We start from the raw sequence: 18,829 nt of genomic DNA on the forward strand, positions 1-18,829 counted from the left end.
ATACCTGTATAATACGTAGCTCATGAGCGTGGAAGCTGGGTGACGAGTAAATAGGAGGAGAGTTTACGCCGAGGAAAGTTTTATTGACCCGACATAAATAATAATTTCCTTCGGCGGGGAGGCCTTATACCTCCCTGTGCTCCTCGAAACTCACCCTCCCTCGTCCTCCCCACCCTCGGCGTCGCTCCCGCGGAAACGATAATATCAGCGATGAGAGCCGCCATATTGGACGACGATGGGATGCTCGTTCCAATTGTAGGGGGCGGGTTGCTGAGCGAGTGATAAGGGATTCCCCGCCATCTTTCCTATTACATGCGCGCGCCGCGCCGCAGCGAAACCGGGCTCCTCACTTACTCCGGTTATGTCTATCCTCGTCCCTCGCCCCCTGCATCCGCCTTCCAACCTACTCGCGATCCTCCGGGACCAATTAACTAGGATCGCAGGAGTCCTGGACTCGTTTCGATCCGCCGCTCCCCTCCCCCCCTTCACTCCTGCCCCACCTAACAACCCCGAGCACATCTCTTATCCCCGTAGAATATACATGCGGAGTTGTGTGTGCAGTTCAGGCTGGTCGTGGGATTGCGGATACGTGTTATTTCAGCGTAGCTGGGCTGCATGGCTACGTCTACCTCTACGCGGACGTGCCGCGGGTCGCAGGTGCCGGCGTTCAGAGCCAATTATGCGGACGGCCAACGTCGGCGTCGGCGATGCTCTCTCGCAAATCCCCGGGAGTTTAACTTGTCCGCGCTATAACGGATTAACGGCTGCCATCCATCCGACCCGAGGTGGGTAATTGCTTCCTACCCTTAATTAAATACCATTAATTTCATTCGATAACTTCGACTCGGTGTATATAATATACATATATATACACGCGGATCCTGATATGTTTACACAGAACGCGCCTCTGCGTGTGTGCCCGTATAATGTGGCAAGAACGAACCGGCTTGCTTGCCTCTCTACGATAGAAAATTGCTTCGTCTATTCCGTATCTACCCGCTTCATCGCTTCGCTCTGTACTTCTTATATACCTATATCGTCTGTGTATAGTATGTGCCACTGGCACCGAGACAACGGGTACTTTATCACACACACCCATGGTACAGATACTATATACCATGGCAAAGCGACGCAGCGAAAACTAAAAGAGATATATCCTTATCTTACCTATTATCGAAAGCTCGGGCGCTGCAGGTCCCCCCCATATTCCTTACCGTCCGCGAATTCGATCTTGTAATGCGGCATTTCGTAGATAACACGTATAATATGCGCCTACGTATGGGTATGTGTTTATTCATTTAGTTACTTTCAGTATAATACTTATATTTCCTCTCTTTCCCTTCGTTTTTATCTTTCCTGAGAAATATCAACCTGTTATGTATATATCTACTAGATCCATAGAGCTCTACACTCTGCACTTTTTAGGTAATAACAGTCCTGATTGTAATTACAAATTTCTTGCCTGAAGCTCAATTTTCTGCACTCTGGAAGAGATTAGTGATAGAATGTATGTTTGCGCAAAATGATTGACATTACGTGCGTTACTATCCTCGGCGAATTGAAAACTTATATACTTATTGTTAAAAGAATATAAAGTTCAGAAACAAGAAATTTTGCATTGTGTCATCAGTTTCAAATTTTTCATTCGGCCATTTTCGATATCATCGCTAAAGTTCATCAAACAAACCGACAGACTTTTCCCTTTTCACTCTGATATAAAGTATCACGAAAACAATATTTCCGGCTTGTTTTTATTACGTTTCAAATATAACGGAACAGAATAAACTGCAGTAAGATACAAAGTACATAAAGTACATCATATAGTTTTCTTCGACCAGTCGAACGACATGCGTTCGACATCTTTCCCCGTATACATATAACGCATTCCGCATAAACGTTAACATCTTTCTGTGTCATATGCGCCGAGAATATTTCGCTGCAGCCGACCTGCTCGCAGCCTCTTGCCGGCATGAGCTAAAGCTTTTACCTCGGTGTAGCCGTCACGTGGTGTAGAGAATGGGAGCTGGTATCTGCAGGGGTCCCATTGTGGCCGGATGCCATTTAGCCGTGGCTACGACAGCGGTTGCTACCGCGTGGGTGTTCAATAGAACGGCGAGCGATTAAACGACCCCGGGGGCGATTTTGGGACACGCGCGGCGTTCCACCCTGCGGGCATTCAACGGCGCTCACTCTTGCGGCTAATTCACACTCTTATTTATTTAATTGCACCGAGGTCAGCACGACCACACCTGGACTGCTCGTCAGCTCACCATCCCCGACTTGATCTGTACGCTCATACACGTGTTCGTGCATATATAAGGAATCTACACGCGATGTGTCAGGTTCCACTACAACACGTGCTTGTGTTGTATTTTTATATTCGCGTATAACAAAATAGCGACTAGCGCGTATGTCATCGAAGGATTACTCGTATATCTTCGGTGTTTTTTCATCTACTTTTTATCTTCAACCATACCTCTGCATCGACACTCGATCAGCCTGAATATATAGTGTGTTCCTGCGCGCGTGTATGTACGTCGCTACAAGAGTGGCTGCACCCTAGTTGCCGTGTGTTTGACGGGCAAGGGGAGAGGGGGGAGAACGACCGGGGCGAGTATAATCAAATTTAAAATTCCCAACGCGGACGAGAGTTGGCGCGGCGTCCAATGAAAGAGTAAACCGACGAATGTAATCAAATCGGATCCCGCGCGTTGTCACATGACTCCGAATAAGCGCCGCTGGTCCGGAGCCCCGCGGTTCTCGTCCTCCGTCGATCGAATCGGCCCGCGAGATTTCCCCAGGGTGAGAATGAAAGCCTCCGAGACGCCCCCCTCCGTGTCTCTGCCTCCCCCGCCTCCGAATCTTCCTTCTGAGAGTCGCAAAACTCAACGCCCGGGTTCGACAGCCGTCATCAAAAGTTACAAAACAAGGGTACCTCTTAGAACTCCTTTTGAAGGATACCGAAATTCCTCTCCGAGTCTGACGTTCGACACTTCCCCCATCCCTGTCTTGTAAAATACACTTCCAAGAATATCATGGCTTATTCATTTTTTTTCAAATTTCATTACCTGCAGATTCATATTGTTTCTTGAAACAACTGATAAAACTTCACAGCAGCCTGCATGGTGTACGAATTTCTGTAATTACAATCCAATTCGGATTCTCGGTTTGGATTAGCACTAATTATGAAGTGTATAATAGAAGCAGGGATATCTTAGGGTTAGAATAAGTGAGCTGATTTTGGGTGGAAATATGGGTGGCGATGTTAAACGTAAGTTGCCCGTAAGTGTAACCGTATAACCACAGATTTTTATACATAGGCATAGAAATCTGCGTATGTAACTGACTTCAAAATTCAATTTTGTGTCGATCAGCGCCACGTCGGTTATTCTGTGTACCTTTATTTGCCTACAAAATTTGACCACATTTTAAACGCGTCGTCCATTAGAGAGTATGAGTGCCATCCTTCCGCACTCTCCACAGGGCTAAATCATTCTGCAGCAATAAGTGGAGATATACTTATAAGCTATCGCGACACATCACACACCAAGCGAGTGTTAAGTCAGTTTAAGTACGTGCTAGGCCGCTGGTGTCGCTAGGCCCTGGGTCAGCCCCTTGACATCACTGCTCGTATACTAAAAATTGTACGCGTCTTGTCCCTGTTTTTTAGTTCCTCTACGTAGCGCTAGTAGTAGACTTCTGACACGCTCGCTGCCCTCGCTGACCGCGCGCAAGCTCGTCAGGTAACTTCTAGCGCCACTAGCGGTGGAAATTGGCGGCAGGATCGAGGGACATTTTGCGAACCACTTTTAGCACCGTGTGTCAGGGGGCTGCCCTGGGTCAATTGACTCGGGATAAAGCGCCTGCTGACATCTCGTGAGCGTTTTGAAACACGAACCCCTTCCCGGTTCCCGACTGTTGGGTAGCAGAACATCATGTTCCCGCTCGAACTTTACGTTGCATCCGTTTGGATTTATTTACCATGCAATATATGTTACCGACTTGGGCAATAGGTTAAAATAATGCGACATCGGACAAAGAATTTGACAAACAGAAATACTTTTATTCAACAGTCGCGTCAGTATTACAGAGATTCACGCTTAGGTATATATCGGCGTTCACAAGACGCAAGGTAGGTATCGTACATGCATATGCACCATTTGGAATGGCACGCAATTAATCGACGACGATGATTGTCTTTAATGTCCTACGTATATATGTGAAAAACTTGATATAAAAATATAAATGAAAATAAACATTTTTTTCTCATAGTTTTATTATTGTTATGCTTCAACGTGTAGTCGCTCATTGTTCCCAGGAGGTAAGCCTAGCGCAGGAACCTTCCAAGGTTCAAAGTGTCTGCCCAGCTCGCTTTACTTACCTTGATACTTTTATCCGACATTACATCGAGAGAGGTATCTCCCTTAAAAGTTTTAAACCGCTGAACATTGCGGGTGTGCTCTTCCATACCGTTTATACTACCGTCGACATCGAGTCTGCCAGCCTTCAGGTTTAACTGTATGTCATTTTGCTCGGGTACTACGAGGTTGACATCGCCTGACGAGGATATGCTGGAATTAGCCGATAAACGAACAACACGTACCCTGGAGGGTCCTGTATTCAACTTCGCATCCAAGGATCCGTCTAGACAAACTATAAAAGTCAAAAATACATCAGGTTGCGGTGAAAAACCCCTTAAATAAACCATCTACTGCGACAACTTACGTATATTCAATCCTCCGTTTCCCGGTATGTCGATGGTAGAATCCATGTGGAGGTTGTTCAGGGTAAGATTACCATTCTCAGTGGTGAAATATGAATTGGTACAGTAACTGCTGCCTATGTCGACATCCCCGTTTTCTGTGGACACCTTTAAATCCGTGCCTAAAAATTTATCGGCACGAACTGTCTGTAATAGAAAAAAGAAAAACCAAAAGAAAAACCAACGGAGGATGAAAAAGTAACGCAGAAAGAAAACAAAAGGAAAAATAAAACCCATCTGACTGTATGTATACGTATCACGCAAGAGACGGGTGAAATCTCACCCCTCTGTCGACAGTGTTGATTTCAATATTTCCTTGAAGAGTGCGACGTAGAGTAACGGAACCACCATCGTCAGACGACAGTATCATTTGACTCGCCTGCAACTTCTCCCCAGTTATATTACCCGCCGCGGTTCTTACTATGATCGAGTCTGATACCATGCCAGAAACATTGACGCTGCTCATACCGGCTGCCCGGACATCAACATCTGAAAAAAGTGAAGCGCAATTCGTGATACCTGTTTTCAGCTGATTTAAAACCATCTACCAAATTATATATCGTGGCTAACTTGTGAAATGAATAGGTATTTTTGCTAAACCCCGACGCACAATGGAATTACTGAACCGTAGTACGAAACCATGCATAGAAGTATCTGAAGAGTAATTATACCTCACTTATGCAGCGCTCAATTGATAGACACTAAAACTGGGCTAAGACGAAAGGGCGTAATTTATCGCGTCTTCATACTTGCAAAAGTTTGAAACTCTGATCTCACGATTGTTAGCCTCAGAGCTACGTGACCTAAGCAATTTTAAACTGATTCATAACATTTATATTACGAAACAAAGTTCGTTTTTTCTTACCAAACCGGATTGGTGACTCTATGAGGCATTTGGCATTGGCGGGAATCGGCGTATCTCCTTTGACTTCCCAGACTTCGCGGTCATTTACTTCGACAGAGATAAGACTAGAGGGCCGGTTCTCCACGGCAGAGTCTTCAACGACCAGGACACGGACGAGGAGGGTATTCATATCAGGATACCTTTCGAAGTCGGTGGGTCGAATTTCAACATCGCAAGGTACCTCGACGACCACCTTACCAAAAGGATTAACATTCTTTGCGACCTCCTGAAGAACGACCGCTCGCTTATTCTCATACTCGGTGGAACCTCCAAAGCAACGACTGCCCGCCGGAATATTCGCGTACAGTTTTTGGTTCAGACGAAGATACGATAGGAAAAATCGCCCACACGCCGTATTCATTCTGATACCTCCGCTGACCGAGAGCCAGGGAACCTAACTAAATGTAACTAACTTAACCTAGTCTAACCTTATCTATGTTCGTCTAACCCAGCCTACCCATTCGCACCCCTTTGGAAATATTTAGATGGCTTCGGTGTGTGGGAAATAGCGATTATCAGAGTCTACTCGAAAAGTGAAGAAACAGGGTAAGACGTCTTCAGGGACCCGGCGGCCAAATACAACTGGCTCCCTGGCTTTGAATGTATAATTACGGTACCGGCAACACACAACGAGGACCGGCCAACAAGTCTCAGGTTCTACTTTTTAGTACTGTGACCTTATCAACTCTTGAGGATTAGCTGTAGGATTGGGATTGTTCAGAAAGATCTAATTCGGCGATGCGTTCACATTCCAACGCACGTATTTACTTGATGAGAGGCGCGGCTATGCCGACTCTTATGTCAAAGCTTTCATTTGACAGATAATGCAAGAGAGTAGGAACATGCATAAAACTCGGCCAATCGTAACGTTCTCTGGTCGAGCTACGCCATTGGTATGGGCTACAAATCTTTCCTTTAACTGTCCGTGGGGATTCGCAAAGCTTTCCCGCGCTCTGCAAGAACCTTAACCTCAAAGTTCAAAATATAGTCCGTCGAATTCGTACGATCAGAATCGGTTGTCTTCTAGGATACACAAAAGCCTGCAGGGACGTAAAGGTAAAATAACGGCAACTCAACGTTTAAAAAATAAATATTTTATCAACTACATGGTAACAAAAGTATCATAATATTTTAATGCAAGACTGAATTATGCCTAGCCTCCTGAATTGGAGGTTTTAACGAATTCTGGTATTCCTCAGAATCATCCTGCTCCTCTTGTATATCTTTTCTGTTACTTTGATTTAATGAGTAAAGCGACGGTCCTACGTTCAGCATTTGTGCACCTCCTAGGCACTCGTCAGCCAAATACAACGCAGCAAACTGTCAGAATAAAACGTGGAATTAATCTTTGGAACTTCTATCAAACTAATCTCTTGTGAAACAAAATGTTCTATATATTTTCGGAAAACAAAAATATTGACCTCTTACCTGCCCTGGCGTCACAGCGCGAAGTGGCTTGTTGATACGAATAATCAATCGATTGTCGAGGGTTTGGAGTATTTTGCACGGTACGAGAGGATGGGTGTGTTGAAAGCGAAAATTGCAATTGAGAATGCCTTGGCGTTTAACTAAGTCTTCCATGCCAGGGTCGATCCAGTGAACCCTTGAAGTTAGTGCCAATTCCGTGTATAACGCAGGGTGGTTGGTTCCTTGAACCTGTGCATATTCCATAGAAATTAGGGTAGACCTTGCTATTGTTGCCAATTAAGAACATGCAAACGTACCACGAGAATATCATTAGATTTGGAATCTTTACGGAAAACAAAGTATGGCCTTCGGACACCTCCGATTCTACATCCCTGTCCCAAAGTCCAGTGGTGGATGCCGTTGTGCTTTCCGACGACTGTGCCGGTATCTAAGTCTATAAAGTTACCGGGTTTTTTGTCCACGTACTGAAAACAAAGGTGACTTTGTTTTTGGAATAAGTTCATTTATCGCTAGACTTTGCACAGATACGGACCTCCGAGATGAAGTCTTGAAAACGGCGTTTACCGATGAAACATATTCCTGTACTCTCTCTCTTATTAGCGACGTTATACAGGCCGTTTTCTCGTGCAATTTTCACAACATCCTTTTTGTAATATTCTCCTAACGGAAACATAGTTAGCCTGAGAGAATCTTGGGGTATTTGGCACAAAAAGAATGTTTGATCTTTTATTGCATCTTTCGCTTGCAGGAGTTTCACGTCTGCAAACAACATGGAAAGGGATCAAACTGTTGCCGCCATCACTCATCAGAAAAGGTGCGTATTTTCCATTGTTCCTTACTTTTGTTTGAGACATAGCGTTGGAGGTAAGTACCAAAACTAGTATTTGCATAATGTCCAGTAGCGACGGCATCCGCACCCAGCTTGTTAGTCGAGTAATCAAAAAAGCTGCGAAACTTAATGAACTTGTTGCAACGGATATCTGGGTTGGGCGTATACCCACTCTCATAATCCTTCAGTAAATTACTAAAATAGAAATTCTCTTTATCGTAACAGTCTCTAAACGGCGTCAAGCACCAAGGGATGCTGTACCTGAAGACTTCGTTCCAGTACTCTTTGACGAAGTCGATGCGAGTCAGAGGCACCCCAAGTCTATCGCATACGCGTTCCGCATCTTTGTAATCTTGTTCGATCGTACATGTCCCGATCTCTTCGTTTGCATCCCAATTTTGCATGAAGACTCCAACGACATCGAAGCCTATAAAGGTGGAGAAAAGGTTTGCGTGATACGGCTGTTTGTTTCGCAGCTTTTAGAATCGCCAACCTTTTCTCTTCAATAGCAAGGCCGACACGGCGCTGTCCACGCCCCCCGACATGCCTACGACCACCCTCCGGATCCCCGAACGCATAATCTACCCGTCAATTTGCTCCTAGTCTAACCTCACTTAGATTCCGTGGACCCTGGTTACTCCACTGTAAAGTGTAAAAGTTTAAGCACGTGGAGTTGATGCGTTCTGAGAAAACCATAGATTAGGTGCGTCAGATAGAGTGGTTCGGAGGTGGTGACTGTAAGTTCGTTAACGAAAGTACACAAAAGTCACGGTTAGGTTAGGTTAGCGCTAGTAGAGAATCCCCAAAAGGCCAGAAAAGTAAGTCGCGATAAAGCGACTGCATCTTTATCAACTATCGTAAGTAAGCACATGCATCACATGCTCGACTTTTAAATCAGCTTTAATACTGTTAGGTGAATATCCACAGAAAGACTACGTTTCCGTCAACGACGTCTCCATCGAATATTCGAGGGTCGCCCAAAGGGGGTGCTGTGGTTGATTTCGACGTTGATGTATATATCTCTAAATATCGAAATTCAAGTATCTACGCGAAAACGGGTTTATCAGCTCTGTTCAATACGCAATTCTGAAGAATAACACTCCAACACATTTTCATTTGATGCAGAAATCAAAAAATGGCATAAATTCTACGAAATCACACGTGGACTTCGATATTTGTAGATATATCGTATAAAACCTTGAAATCGACTAGGGCACCCCTTTTATATAGATTTACGAAAAAAATCAACCAATGGCAACAATGTCAACCAGGAACACACCAATACCGATTGTAGTTCCATGCGTATAAATAAGGTATTTAAGGAAGGTGCAATGGACACTAATCGGTAGTCCAATAATCAAGAATTGATTGGAAAAGTCTACATAATTCGGGCTTCTATTGATTATCGAACTTTGTTTATTCCGAGAGTAAAGATTGGTTTACATACCACGTTACGGTTGCGTTACTTCATATGGACTTTATAAGCCAATCACATTGGCCTACAACAGCAAAATCACCAATGAATTTATAGATCCGACCGTGTCAGGGACAGTCACGAGATAGTCATAAGAACGCATGTCCCCATTACCGAGCAGCGGAGTCAAAAGCCGGGTTTATAGGTTAGTTCCTTCAATCACGCAACCAACAACCTCATTCGGCAGTGCTAGTTATTGCATCAGCCAGTGAGGAGTTATCGCTCTTAGTAATTTTGATCGCGAAATCATTCTCAAATAAATTTCTATCAGCGATGTCTCGCCTCCTCGAGGTGGCCTGCAAAAGAGGGTTGCTGAGACGGCGGTCACAATTCGGCATCGCTCGAGCCTCTCTTGACGCGCGAGTCGCCGTCAGCGGTAAACCACTCGTCGACGCTTATAAGGAGGGTCAGAATATCCACGGATTCCGCGTCAACCAGGTTGCCGATGTGGAAGAGTTGAACCTGACTGCCGTGAGATTGGAGCATCTTGCGACTGCTGCGCAGTACCTCCACCTGCGACGAGAAGATGGGAACAATGCTTTCGCTGTCGGGTTCAGAACGACTCCAACCGACTCGACGGGACTTCCGCATATCTTGGAGCATACAACCCTCTGCGGGAGTGAGAAGTTTCCTTGTCGTGATCCATTTTTCAAAATGCTGCGTAGGTCTCTTGCGACCTTCATGAACGCAATGACTGGTCCAGACTACACAGTCTATCCATTTTCAACCCAGAACCTGAAGGACTTCAGGAACCTACAGGCTGTTTATCTGGACTCCGTTTTCAAACCAAACTTGAGGCTTCTAGATTTCAGACAAGAAGGCTGGCGCCTTGAACATGCCGACGTCAACGATAAGACGTCGCCTATCGTCTTTAAAGGTGTTGTGTTTAATGAGATGAAAGGTGCATTCAGCCAGAATGAGAGCATTTTTGCCGAACGTCTTCTCAATTCTATCTTACCCAGTCATACTTACGCAGTAATATCTGGAGGAGACCCTCTTGTTATACCCCAGCTCACCCATCAAGATCTAGTCAACTTTCACGCTAAATACTACCATCCCTCCAATGCTCGCTTTTTCTCTTATGGCAATTTCCCTCTTGAAGATCACTTGAGATTTGTAAATGATGAATATCTTTGCAAGTTCGATCATGTTGACGCATCAGCAACCAGGGTACCACCTGAAAAACGATGGAATCAACCTAAATCGGAACATATACAATGCAGGCCTGATCCTATGGCTACAGATCCGGAGAAGCAGAGCTCTATCGCAGTTGGCTGGCTGTGTTCTGACATCACTAATGTTCAGGAAACTTTTGAGTTGTACGTTCTCTCACAGCTTCTCCTGAAGGGTCCAAATTCTGCATTCTATAAGTCGCTGGTGGAGCCAAACATCGGTGGAGGTTTCAGTCCTGTCACTGGATACGATTCCCATTCCAGGGATACCACTTTTGTTGTTGGCTTACAAGGCGTTTCGCCACAAGATTTTTCCAAAGTTGATGAAATCGTTCAGAGCACTGTAGCCCATGTTGTGAACAATGGATTTGAACAGAGCCATGTTGAGGCTGTTCTTCATGGTATAGAACTGAACATTAAACACCAGACTTCTAACTTCGGACTCAATCTATTACTGAGCATGACTCCGCTCTGGAACCACGAGGGTGACATTGTGCAAGCAATGAAAGTGAATCAAGCAGTTGCCACGCTTAGAAAATCCCTAGAACGCAATCCTAGACACCTATGTGATCTAGTGAACAAATATCTCAAGGAAAACAAGCACAGGCTTACATTGACAATGTCACCAGACGAGACATACGAAGAACAAAAGAATGCCGCTGAGCGTGCTATCCTTGCCCAAAAATTGGATCGCCTCTCCCCTCAGGAATTTGATAAGATCTTTGAAGAAGGACAGGCACTGGTTGCAGAACAAGAGAAAAAGGAAGATACAAGCGTACTGCCCTCCTTGAAAATTGAAGACTTGGAAGACGACATACAACGTGTCCCTCTTATTGACCTTCATGTATCCGGTGTTCCTTTACAACTCGCCATTCAACCGACTAATGACGTCACCTACTTCCGAGGAATCCTCAACATTGCGGATCTCGATGATGAGCTCAAAGATTTGGTCCCACTTTTTAATACAATTGTCGCAAAGATGGGTACCGCTAACTATGATTACAGAACTTTCGATCAAATGACACAGCTCAAAACAGGTGGTCTGAGCCTCTCCCATCATATCGCTGAGCTGAAGAATCACATATGTAAATTCGAGGAGGGGATCCTCTTTCAGTCGTATTGTTTGGACAGAAACTCTGCTGATATGTGGAAGCTGTGGGAAGAGCTTTTCAATAACGTTGATCTAACCGACATGAAGAGGTTTGAAACCTTGGTGAAGGTGACAGCAGCCAATGTGGCGAATGGAATTGCTGATTTAGGACATATATATGCGCTAAGCAGCTCGGCCAGCCTTGTCTCGCCGATAGCTAGGCGTCGCGAAAGCTTATCTGGACTTGACTTTGTTGAAAAAATGAAGAGAATTGCCCAGGCTGAAGATTTGAGCCCTGTACTAAGCCAAATGCAGCAGATTGCCAAAAAAATTTTAAATAAAAAGCAGTTGAGGTCAGCTCTCAATTTATCGTCAGGTAGCAAGGATAATAGCTTGCTCGAGATCCAGTCTTTCTATGAGAAACTGCTGGGCGAAGCGGCACTAAAGTCACGTCTTATTACCGACGGAAAAGGGCTGGTGCAAGAGAACCAAGGCATTCATCATGTTCTTCCCTTCCCAGTGAACTATGCCTCCAAATCCATACTCACTGTCCCCTATCAGGATTCACGCTTTGCAGCTCTACGAGTGCTCTCGAAACTTGTTACCTCTGTTTATCTTCACCCTGAAGTGAGAGAAAAGGGGGGTGCTTACGGAGGTGGTGCAAAACTGTCCTCAGATGGTGTATTTTCGTTTTTCTCATATCGAGACCCGAACTCCACACACACTCTGGAAGCATTCGATAGAACGTACGAATTCCTACAAAAGTACACACTGTCTCAAGAAGAGATCGACGAGGCTAAGCTCGGCATTTTTCAACATGTAGACTCTCCCGTGCCACCAGGACACCAGGGAATGACAAAGTTTATCCATGATCTGTCAGACGACGAAGTACAGTTACACAGAATTCAGCTGAAGGCTGTTACCAAAGATCAGTTGATGGCTGTTGCTGAGGAGTTTCTTAAACCAGAATCGACAGGGGTTCTGATAGGCAGATCGCTGATAGGACGCCCAAATCCAGCACTTCAAAAGCGGCCTGAAAAGTGGACAGTCGTTTCACACCAATAGGAGACTGTGGGGTAGCTCAAATCGAATAACATATTAATTGTTTTCATTTAACTTCAATAAATTATCCAACTGTTTACAATTTTCTAGTGAATCGATTACTGTGTTTCATTACTTATCCTTGTCCGAAAAATTAGGTCTCTATGTTCTGTGAAAGTTCCGTATGTTGCAATGCAAGATTCTTTTATCGTCTCTCACTTCAGGAGAAGAACAGTAAAAGTTGTAGGCAGAGACAAAGTTTTCTCAAAAAAATTCAAATATTTCTTCATCATTTCAGTCAACCACCCACTGCTCAGGATTACTATTACTTCAGATGCCATGCAGTGGGTGAGAGCAGCCCAAGTACTCCTTGCAAGAAGACTACCACCGATTCGGAGCCTGGCGTTCTGCCAATCTTTAATAGATACAATATTCTCAACGGGGCTAGACCCCACGTACCAGTTACAGTCGAGGACATACCAGAGTATTTTACTGAGGATAACTATCGACATTGTGTCAGTACAATAAGGACTATCGGTATCGTCAGAAGATATGAACACGAGTCCTATATGCTAGAATCTGTGAACCAGACGACAAATCGAGTTCAGATTCCATTGACGAGAGGGATGAATCGTGACCTGCGGACTTACAAGAGTATCAAGCGCATCATTGGCTCAGGGAAAGAACGTAAGGTAACAAAAAAAAAGAAACTGAAACAAGCAGAAACGAACGCAAATGAAAATAGTACAAAAGTCTCGGCAACAGATCTTCCATATCCAGACTTTATCCAAGACCCATTGCAGATGGGAGATACGAGAGTGGTGAGTAAACGCATCCCAATTTGTGGTAATGGTGAAACGTTTGTATGAGAAAATCGACCTTAATAAACTGTGTTTCATATCTCAGAAAGATGGGACAGTTTACTTGGTACTGGGAACCCTGCAGTGGGTAAAAGGTGAACCTATGATCGATGCTCACAGATTCATCTATGTGCATGACCTAAAGTCTACGTACGAGTCATTCATGCTACAGCATGCTATAGCCCGCCGTCACATTGATTTCTACAAACGTAAGTTGGGGGTTATTGTTAGTCTTGAACTGATATGCAGTACCGTTACTACGTTTATTTTAACATACCCTAACACACTTATCTCTATTTCAAATAATAATTTGATCTCTCTTGTGCAGCCCATCCCGAGGAGATTAGAGAAGTCGTCCGAAGACCGAACGAAAAGTGGGAGCCAGCTTTTCCGCGAACAAAGCCAACGTGTAAACGTGCGAACAATTGGCAAAAATGAAGTTAAGACCTGACCAGAAAGCAGAGCAGATTATATATGTGATTATAGTGCATAAAGTTTAACGGTATATGATGTAATGTGTTTAAGTTAAAGGTTTCTTTGAATATTTTTATATCTTATAATAAAATGGAATGAAGTTTGGATTTCTGAATGTTTTTTGCTGTACTCAACTTGAGTCATTACGCATTCGTTTTCTATTGAGAAATTACGTGAGTACAGGGTCTGACTGAATTGATATAGCGGTTTTCAATGACAGCCGAAATTTTTCTAAAAAATATGAAACGCAAAATATGTTAGTCTTCCTTTGTTGACGTTCTTGGAGAAGAAACCGCTCAATTTCAGAATCGATTAGGTAAAACGCTTGTCTTGCTAAAAGCGGTTTTGAGCGAACACTGGCGAAGCAATCAAAGTGTACCAAATGAATTGCCTCAATTGAATTTTCATCAGTCGGTGGTCATTTCACAGTCATAATAATAGCCGACGCTGCATTATGCATCTGGGTACAAGCGATAGTAACATTTGTTCAAGTCATCTTTACGTACCGACCGTTTCCCGACTTGAGTTGCGCAACGCAGAGGGCGCCGCTTAACGATGAATTTACCTCGTTCATTTTCGCTTTCACCCCCATTAGGTTAGTAGTCACTAGTTAACGGGTTAGCAGTCGTTCTAGATCTTTAGTCAACGTACAAAGTTGCGTCTCCTCCTCTCTGCCTTCCCGGTGGGGACTATAAATTCGAGCCACTGTCCGATTTTTGACAGCTAGGAAGCGAGAAGGAGAAAGCGCAACAGTGAAAACGCGTTTATGCGTTGCGCGCGCAGATATTTTGCGGGAAAATACGTTTTGGCAGACTTCACACATGCGCACTTGGAGGGATAAAACAAGACAGCCATAGTGCTGTGTATATCCTCCTCGCACTCTCTTGACGGTAATGTGACGTCAGGCGAAGCTTCCAATTGGCAGGTTGCGATCAGTCGTGTGTGCATCACAGATTCCGTATTGCGTTGTTTAAGGAACCTCCTGTCAGTTGTTTGCAGTAGAAAACTGGTTCCTCGCCGCCTTTGGGTTGGTCCTGTTTTTCAATCGTTTCGTATTACATACGCGAGGCCGTGCAGTGTCTGATTCTCGTCGTGTGTATTTTGTTTTCTTGTCTCAACTTCATCGATCGCGACACCAATGTTTTGTTTTTTGCTTTCTGCACTCAACCGTAGCGGAGACAACTTCTAACGTGTTTCGTGTGGCCGAACTTACGAGTCTAAAATCATCGCAGGTCACGACTAAACGAGGGATGCCCGACAACGGGGCTGTTTACCAGCCAACCACCGTTGGCTACTCCTACGACACCGGGGTCGATGGCTTTTTGGGTGTCGGTTCGGTCACCAGGCATAAGCTCGGCCTCAGAAAATGGCTCGAATGGGTCAGCCTCTCCACCGCAGTCCCTCTAATATCGGCGGGCCTCATTTTCCTCATCGTCGCCCTGGTGTCCAGCGAATCAACCGGTCCTCAAATTGAGGTGCTTTCAAACAACGCTAAAACACTGCCGTTACTTAGTCGCTATTTTTACGTTATTACTGTTACCATCGGAAACAATGTGACAATGCATAACTGTATGTCCTCAGGCCAAACAGATTCAGATTACCAAACCTATCGAAGTTCAGCCGATGCCGGTTGCTTCCGATACCAACAGCACTAAGAAATGCTCACGACCGATTAATCGGAATCGATATAGCGGTGATGATTCGAATGGAAGAACAATGACCATTGGCGCGACATTGTTGGCATTTGGTTTTCTTCTTGGCCTGGTTTGGGGATGGCTCCGGTTTTACAAGAAGAGAGAATCGCCCAGGAATGAGCCATCTGGGGGTGGAGGACAAGTATGTACATATTAGGGAGATGCCCCTGTATAGCATATGAACTGAAGAACTGAATGAGTAGCCCCCGTGATTAATTTTGTCCCGAATGTTTTTCGCCTGTTTTTCTACCCCGCTTGTTTGTTTCTTTACCTTACGCACCACTTTTGTTATTATGATAAAAGATGTTGGGCGGTTTGAACCCGTCAACTGACTTGCTGGTGGGTTCCCCTTCGCAGTACGGGCCGGTACTCACCGAGGTCCCAAGTCACCCGAAAATAAAGCAGATCACCAATCACCAGAATACTGCTTCTGCGCTCTCTGACCAGGAAGAGGAGACTAGGACCCTAATGCAAGAACCTCCGTCTTTCAGCCCTAACTCCAACAACACCAGCGAAAATCAGCATCCAGAATGAACTCCTGCTCGACTTGAAGTGGAGTATTGAGCTTAAAAAAGTCTGGACAGAATTAATAATTTCAAGTAACCTGTTCGTATTTATCCGAGCAGCCAGCAATCTGTTCGTCTTTATTTTTATTTATTTTTTGTTTTACTGAATTTTCAATCAACCAACCAATTCCAGTTGAATTATCAAATACGATCCGGTTATACCCGCATGTTACCGAAAAATTTGACGTTTTATGTGTAGAAACTAAAGATGTGTGAAATGACCGAGCTGGTAAAGAGTCTCTTATTTTGTTCTGTACGTAATTAAATTTGTACAAAAAAGAGAAGAGACCTCCTACATACGGTTGTATAGTATATGCGTATTTCTGACTGCTTTTCTTAATCTTCGATGGTCGGGCAATTGCCGCGTTTTCTATTTATATATTGCAAATTTACTTGTTCTGTTTAGTGCCTGAATCGGCTTTGTGACATAAACGTGAGATCTATAAACTACTAATTATACACTTACTTTATGTTTGACTAATAAAATAAGACCTATTGTTTCGCGCAAAGTGCTTTCGCATTTCTATTTTTTAATTTTTCATTCTTCTAGAATCTTGTTCTATTAATTTTATATTCGAGGCATTGATATTCAAATTGTTTAATTCAGAAATTCGATTAACTTCGCACATTTTTTAATATCGCCTAAGTCCCCTTCAGATATAAGTAGCGATATTATTAAACAAAGTTGATTCAATTCTTTTACGCTTATAGTCTAAAAAAAAGGAGAGGCGAAAAAAGCATAGGTATATGAAAAGGTAATTTTATTCAATTACTTCGATACTGGTACTTTTAAGACTAATATTTTCTATTCAATTTTATAGACTGATGATTTAATTTTAATCGAGTAATATGGATCTATATCTATGAATGCTGTCAGTCTTGTCGTTACAAAGTTAGGGTATCGACAAGTTGGCATATTTTATTGCGTCCTCGTGTGCAAAATCACGCTCTCATTGATTACTTAAGAAAGATGTGTGTATATATATTGGCGATTAGATTGATTTACTCATTAATATATTATGTGTTTTACAGGTTGTCTCAACTTACATAAATCGTGCATTAGAATATCGGAAATGAGGACTACTATCGAAAAATGGTTCGGATGATAATATTATAGTTTCGAGGAGAACACACGATGGACACCGATATCAGTTTCGTTGTAAGTAGTACTTCTTGCGAGAAACTAGCACGAACGTAGTTTTCTTGAATTGTACCCGACCTTTTCCTGGAACAGATGTTGTACTTTACGTTAGTGCACATTCAGCCATACGCGATTAAGGTTCATACCATTCACGGATCACCAGTTACGACTATTCGCAACTCGAAAATTTTTCATGATACTAAGTTCCGGGAAAATAGTATCAATAATAACAATTTTGAGGTATGGTAAGGTCCACCGCAATACTCTGCTCGCCACACCACAGCATTTCCAACGTCGGCTGCAACTCTGTATTCAGACAGAGGGAAATGTGTTTGAACATTTAATAAACTGTTGAAACAATCGTGCTTTTACCCAAAATGATTGCGATTGAAAAAGTACCTAACAATAAAGAAGTATTTAAATACATGAATGCAGCATCGCTAATAGTAATTGCATTTCAAACAGAACATGTATCATGACTTCCCGAGTTTCGAACAGTCATAACTCGCGATCTGTGAATGACATGAACTTGTATCACGTACAGCTAAATTCGCATTACCGTGAGGTACAACATTCTTTCCGGAAAAACAATCGGTTGCTATTCCAGAAAACTACCTTCATGCTAGTTTCTCACAAGCAGTACTAATCAAAACCAAACTGGTATCACCATTATGTAACCCCCTCGACATTGGAATATTCTCATCGGAACCATTTTTCGATAGCACTCCTCATTTCTGAAATATTGTAATGCACAGTTTAAGTTGCCACACCCGTGTACATCTATATCATTGTATATACCTCAGACAATACTTAGACACAAGGCACAATGTCCCAAAATTTAACGTCCTAAAAAGAATTTTACAACCCAACAAACGTTTTGGATTACCATGTCGTATTTGAGATGATGAATTTTGGGATGGTGGACATAATTTGGCCGACTTTTGGACAAATTTTGACTATCGCATTTTCTGGGACGTATAGATGCAAACAAATTTGTATATAATACAACAATTGGATATATGTATTAATTAATATATTAAGAAAAATTCAAAATGCAAAATAATTTATAAAAAAAAGAAAATTTAAATTTAAGTGAGTTGATTAACTTACTCAACGTCTTTATGACATTAAATGTATGTATGTACCTATTAGTGTCTATTGGTATCTATTGCTTTACTAGGCAAACGTCTACGAAGTACTGGCACTGCTAAATCTTACTAAATATGCTATACTAAATATTCAAAAATTAATTGATGAATAATAAATTTATTTTCATTTTTAACAATGTATATTTTACATAATTTATATTTTCTCACTTTTTCAGAGATCAAAATTACGATTAACTGATACGATACCATTAATTAAGTTGAACCGTTTGATATGGCTTATGAAGT

At 43.1% G+C, this 18,829-nt stretch overlaps 4 protein-coding genes across 10 annotated transcripts; 2 read left to right on the top strand and 2 right to left on the bottom strand.

Annotated features, from left to right (window-relative positions):
• Window positions 1–4,042: 4,042 nt before the first annotated feature.
• Window positions 4,043–6,467, bottom strand: LOC107217234 (protein FAM185A). 3 transcript variants are annotated; one of them, XM_046741736.1, is made up of 5 exons: window positions 6,095–6,465; window positions 5,628–5,892; window positions 5,046–5,251; window positions 4,726–4,909; window positions 4,043–4,653 (listed from the first exon to the last, which is right to left on the bottom strand). In XM_046741736.1, the coding sequence occupies exons 2-5, from the start codon at window positions 5,794–5,796 to the stop codon at window positions 4,328–4,330; spliced, it is 885 nt and encodes a 294-aa protein (XP_046597692.1). In that variant the 5' UTR covers window positions 5,797–5,892; window positions 6,095–6,465; the 3' UTR covers window positions 4,043–4,327. The 3 variants fall into 3 exon arrangements, with proteins under 3 accessions (XP_046597692.1, XP_015510138.1, XP_015510137.1); XM_015654652.2 differs by having other exon boundaries at window positions 4,043–4,644; window positions 5,628–6,467; XM_015654651.2 differs by having other exon boundaries at window positions 5,628–6,466.
• Window positions 6,468–6,781: 314 nt separating this feature from the next.
• Window positions 6,782–14,665, bottom strand: LOC107217260 (mitochondrial tRNA-specific 2-thiouridylase 1). Of its 3 annotated transcripts, none has more exons than XM_015654706.2 (8): window positions 14,541–14,665; window positions 8,417–8,565; window positions 8,185–8,350; window positions 7,934–8,118; window positions 7,627–7,853; window positions 7,391–7,558; window positions 7,095–7,322; window positions 6,782–6,986 (listed from the first exon to the last, which is right to left on the bottom strand). In XM_015654706.2, the coding sequence occupies exons 2-8, from the start codon at window positions 8,499–8,501 to the stop codon at window positions 6,798–6,800; spliced, it is 1,248 nt and encodes a 415-aa protein (XP_015510192.1). In that variant the 5' UTR covers window positions 8,502–8,565; window positions 14,541–14,665; the 3' UTR covers window positions 6,782–6,797. The 3 variants fall into 3 exon arrangements, with proteins under 3 accessions (XP_015510192.1, XP_046597690.1, XP_046597691.1); XM_046741734.1 differs by lacking the exon at window positions 14,541–14,665 and adding an exon at window positions 9,371–9,460; XM_046741735.1 differs by lacking the exon at window positions 14,541–14,665 and having other exon boundaries at window positions 6,828–6,986; window positions 7,088–7,322; window positions 8,417–8,809.
• On the top strand, window positions 9,478–14,143 carry LOC107217259 (presequence protease, mitochondrial). Its single transcript, XM_046741732.1, has 5 exons — window positions 9,478–9,542; window positions 9,669–12,735; window positions 12,999–13,521; window positions 13,607–13,769; window positions 13,889–14,143. The coding sequence occupies exon 2, from the start codon at window positions 9,671–9,673 to the stop codon at window positions 12,722–12,724; it is 3,054 nt and encodes a 1,017-aa protein (XP_046597688.1). The 5' UTR covers window positions 9,478–9,542; window positions 9,669–9,670; the 3' UTR covers window positions 12,725–12,735; window positions 12,999–13,521; window positions 13,607–13,769; window positions 13,889–14,143.
• A 209-nt stretch (window positions 14,666–14,874) lies between the features above and the next one.
• Window positions 14,875–18,717, top strand: LOC107217261. 3 transcript variants are annotated; one of them, XM_015654707.2, is made up of 4 exons: window positions 14,875–15,061; window positions 15,208–15,509; window positions 15,616–15,870; window positions 16,032–18,717. In XM_015654707.2, the coding sequence occupies exons 2-4, from the start codon at window positions 15,285–15,287 to the stop codon at window positions 16,260–16,262; spliced, it is 711 nt and encodes a 236-aa protein (XP_015510193.1). In that variant the 5' UTR covers window positions 14,875–15,061; window positions 15,208–15,284; the 3' UTR covers window positions 16,263–18,717. The 3 variants fall into 3 exon arrangements, with proteins under 3 accessions (XP_015510193.1, XP_046597693.1, XP_015510194.1); XM_046741737.1 differs by having other exon boundaries at window positions 16,086–18,717; XM_015654708.2 differs by having other exon boundaries at window positions 15,267–15,509.
• Window positions 18,718–18,829: the final 112 nt, after the last annotated feature.

Source organism: Neodiprion lecontei, chromosome 5, assembly GCF_021901455.1.
Source record: "Neodiprion lecontei isolate iyNeoLeco1 chromosome 5, iyNeoLeco1.1, whole genome shotgun sequence".
NCBI classification, from domain to species: Eukaryota; Metazoa; Arthropoda; class Insecta; order Hymenoptera; family Diprionidae; genus Neodiprion; species Neodiprion lecontei.

Excerpts from the sequence above, each read along its gene's own strand:
- LOC107217261 (XM_015654707.2), top strand. The coding sequence starts at position 15,285 with ATGCCCGACAACGGGGCTGTTTACCAGCCAACCACCGTTGGCTACTCC. Across the intron at positions 15,510-15,615 it reads CAACCGGTCCTCAAATTGAG|GCCAAACAGATTCAGATTAC; the intron begins GTGCTTTCAAAC and ends GTATGTCCTCAG. Across the intron at positions 15,871-16,031 it reads CATCTGGGGGTGGAGGACAA|ATGTTGGGCGGTTTGAACCC; the intron begins GTATGTACATAT and ends TTATGATAAAAG.
- LOC107217259 (XM_046741732.1), top strand. The coding sequence starts at position 9,671 with ATGTCTCGCCTCCTCGAGGTGGCCTGCAAAAGAGGGTTGCTGAGACGG.
- LOC107217234 (XM_015654651.2), bottom strand. The coding sequence starts at position 6,027 with ATGAATACGGCGTGTGGGCGATTTTTCCTATCGTATCTTCGTCTGAAC. Across the intron at positions 5,252-5,627 it reads AGAGTCACCAATCCGGTTTG|ATGTTGATGTCCGGGCAGCC; the intron begins GTAAGAAAAAAC and ends CACTTTTTTCAG. Across the intron at positions 4,654-4,725 it reads AAACGGAGGATTGAATATAC|TTTGTCTAGACGGATCCTTG; the intron begins GTAAGTTGTCGC and ends TGACTTTTATAG.
- LOC107217260 (XM_015654706.2), bottom strand. The coding sequence starts at position 8,501 with ATGCGTTCGGGGATCCGGAGGGTGGTCGTAGGCATGTCGGGGGGCGTG. Across the intron at positions 8,351-8,416 it reads CTTGCTATTGAAGAGAAAAG|GCTTCGATGTCGTTGGAGTC; the intron begins GTTGGCGATTCT and ends CCACCTTTATAG. Across the intron at positions 8,119-8,184 it reads TACTGGAACGAAGTCTTCAG|TAATTTACTGAAGGATTATG; the intron begins GTACAGCATCCC and ends TTTCTATTTTAG.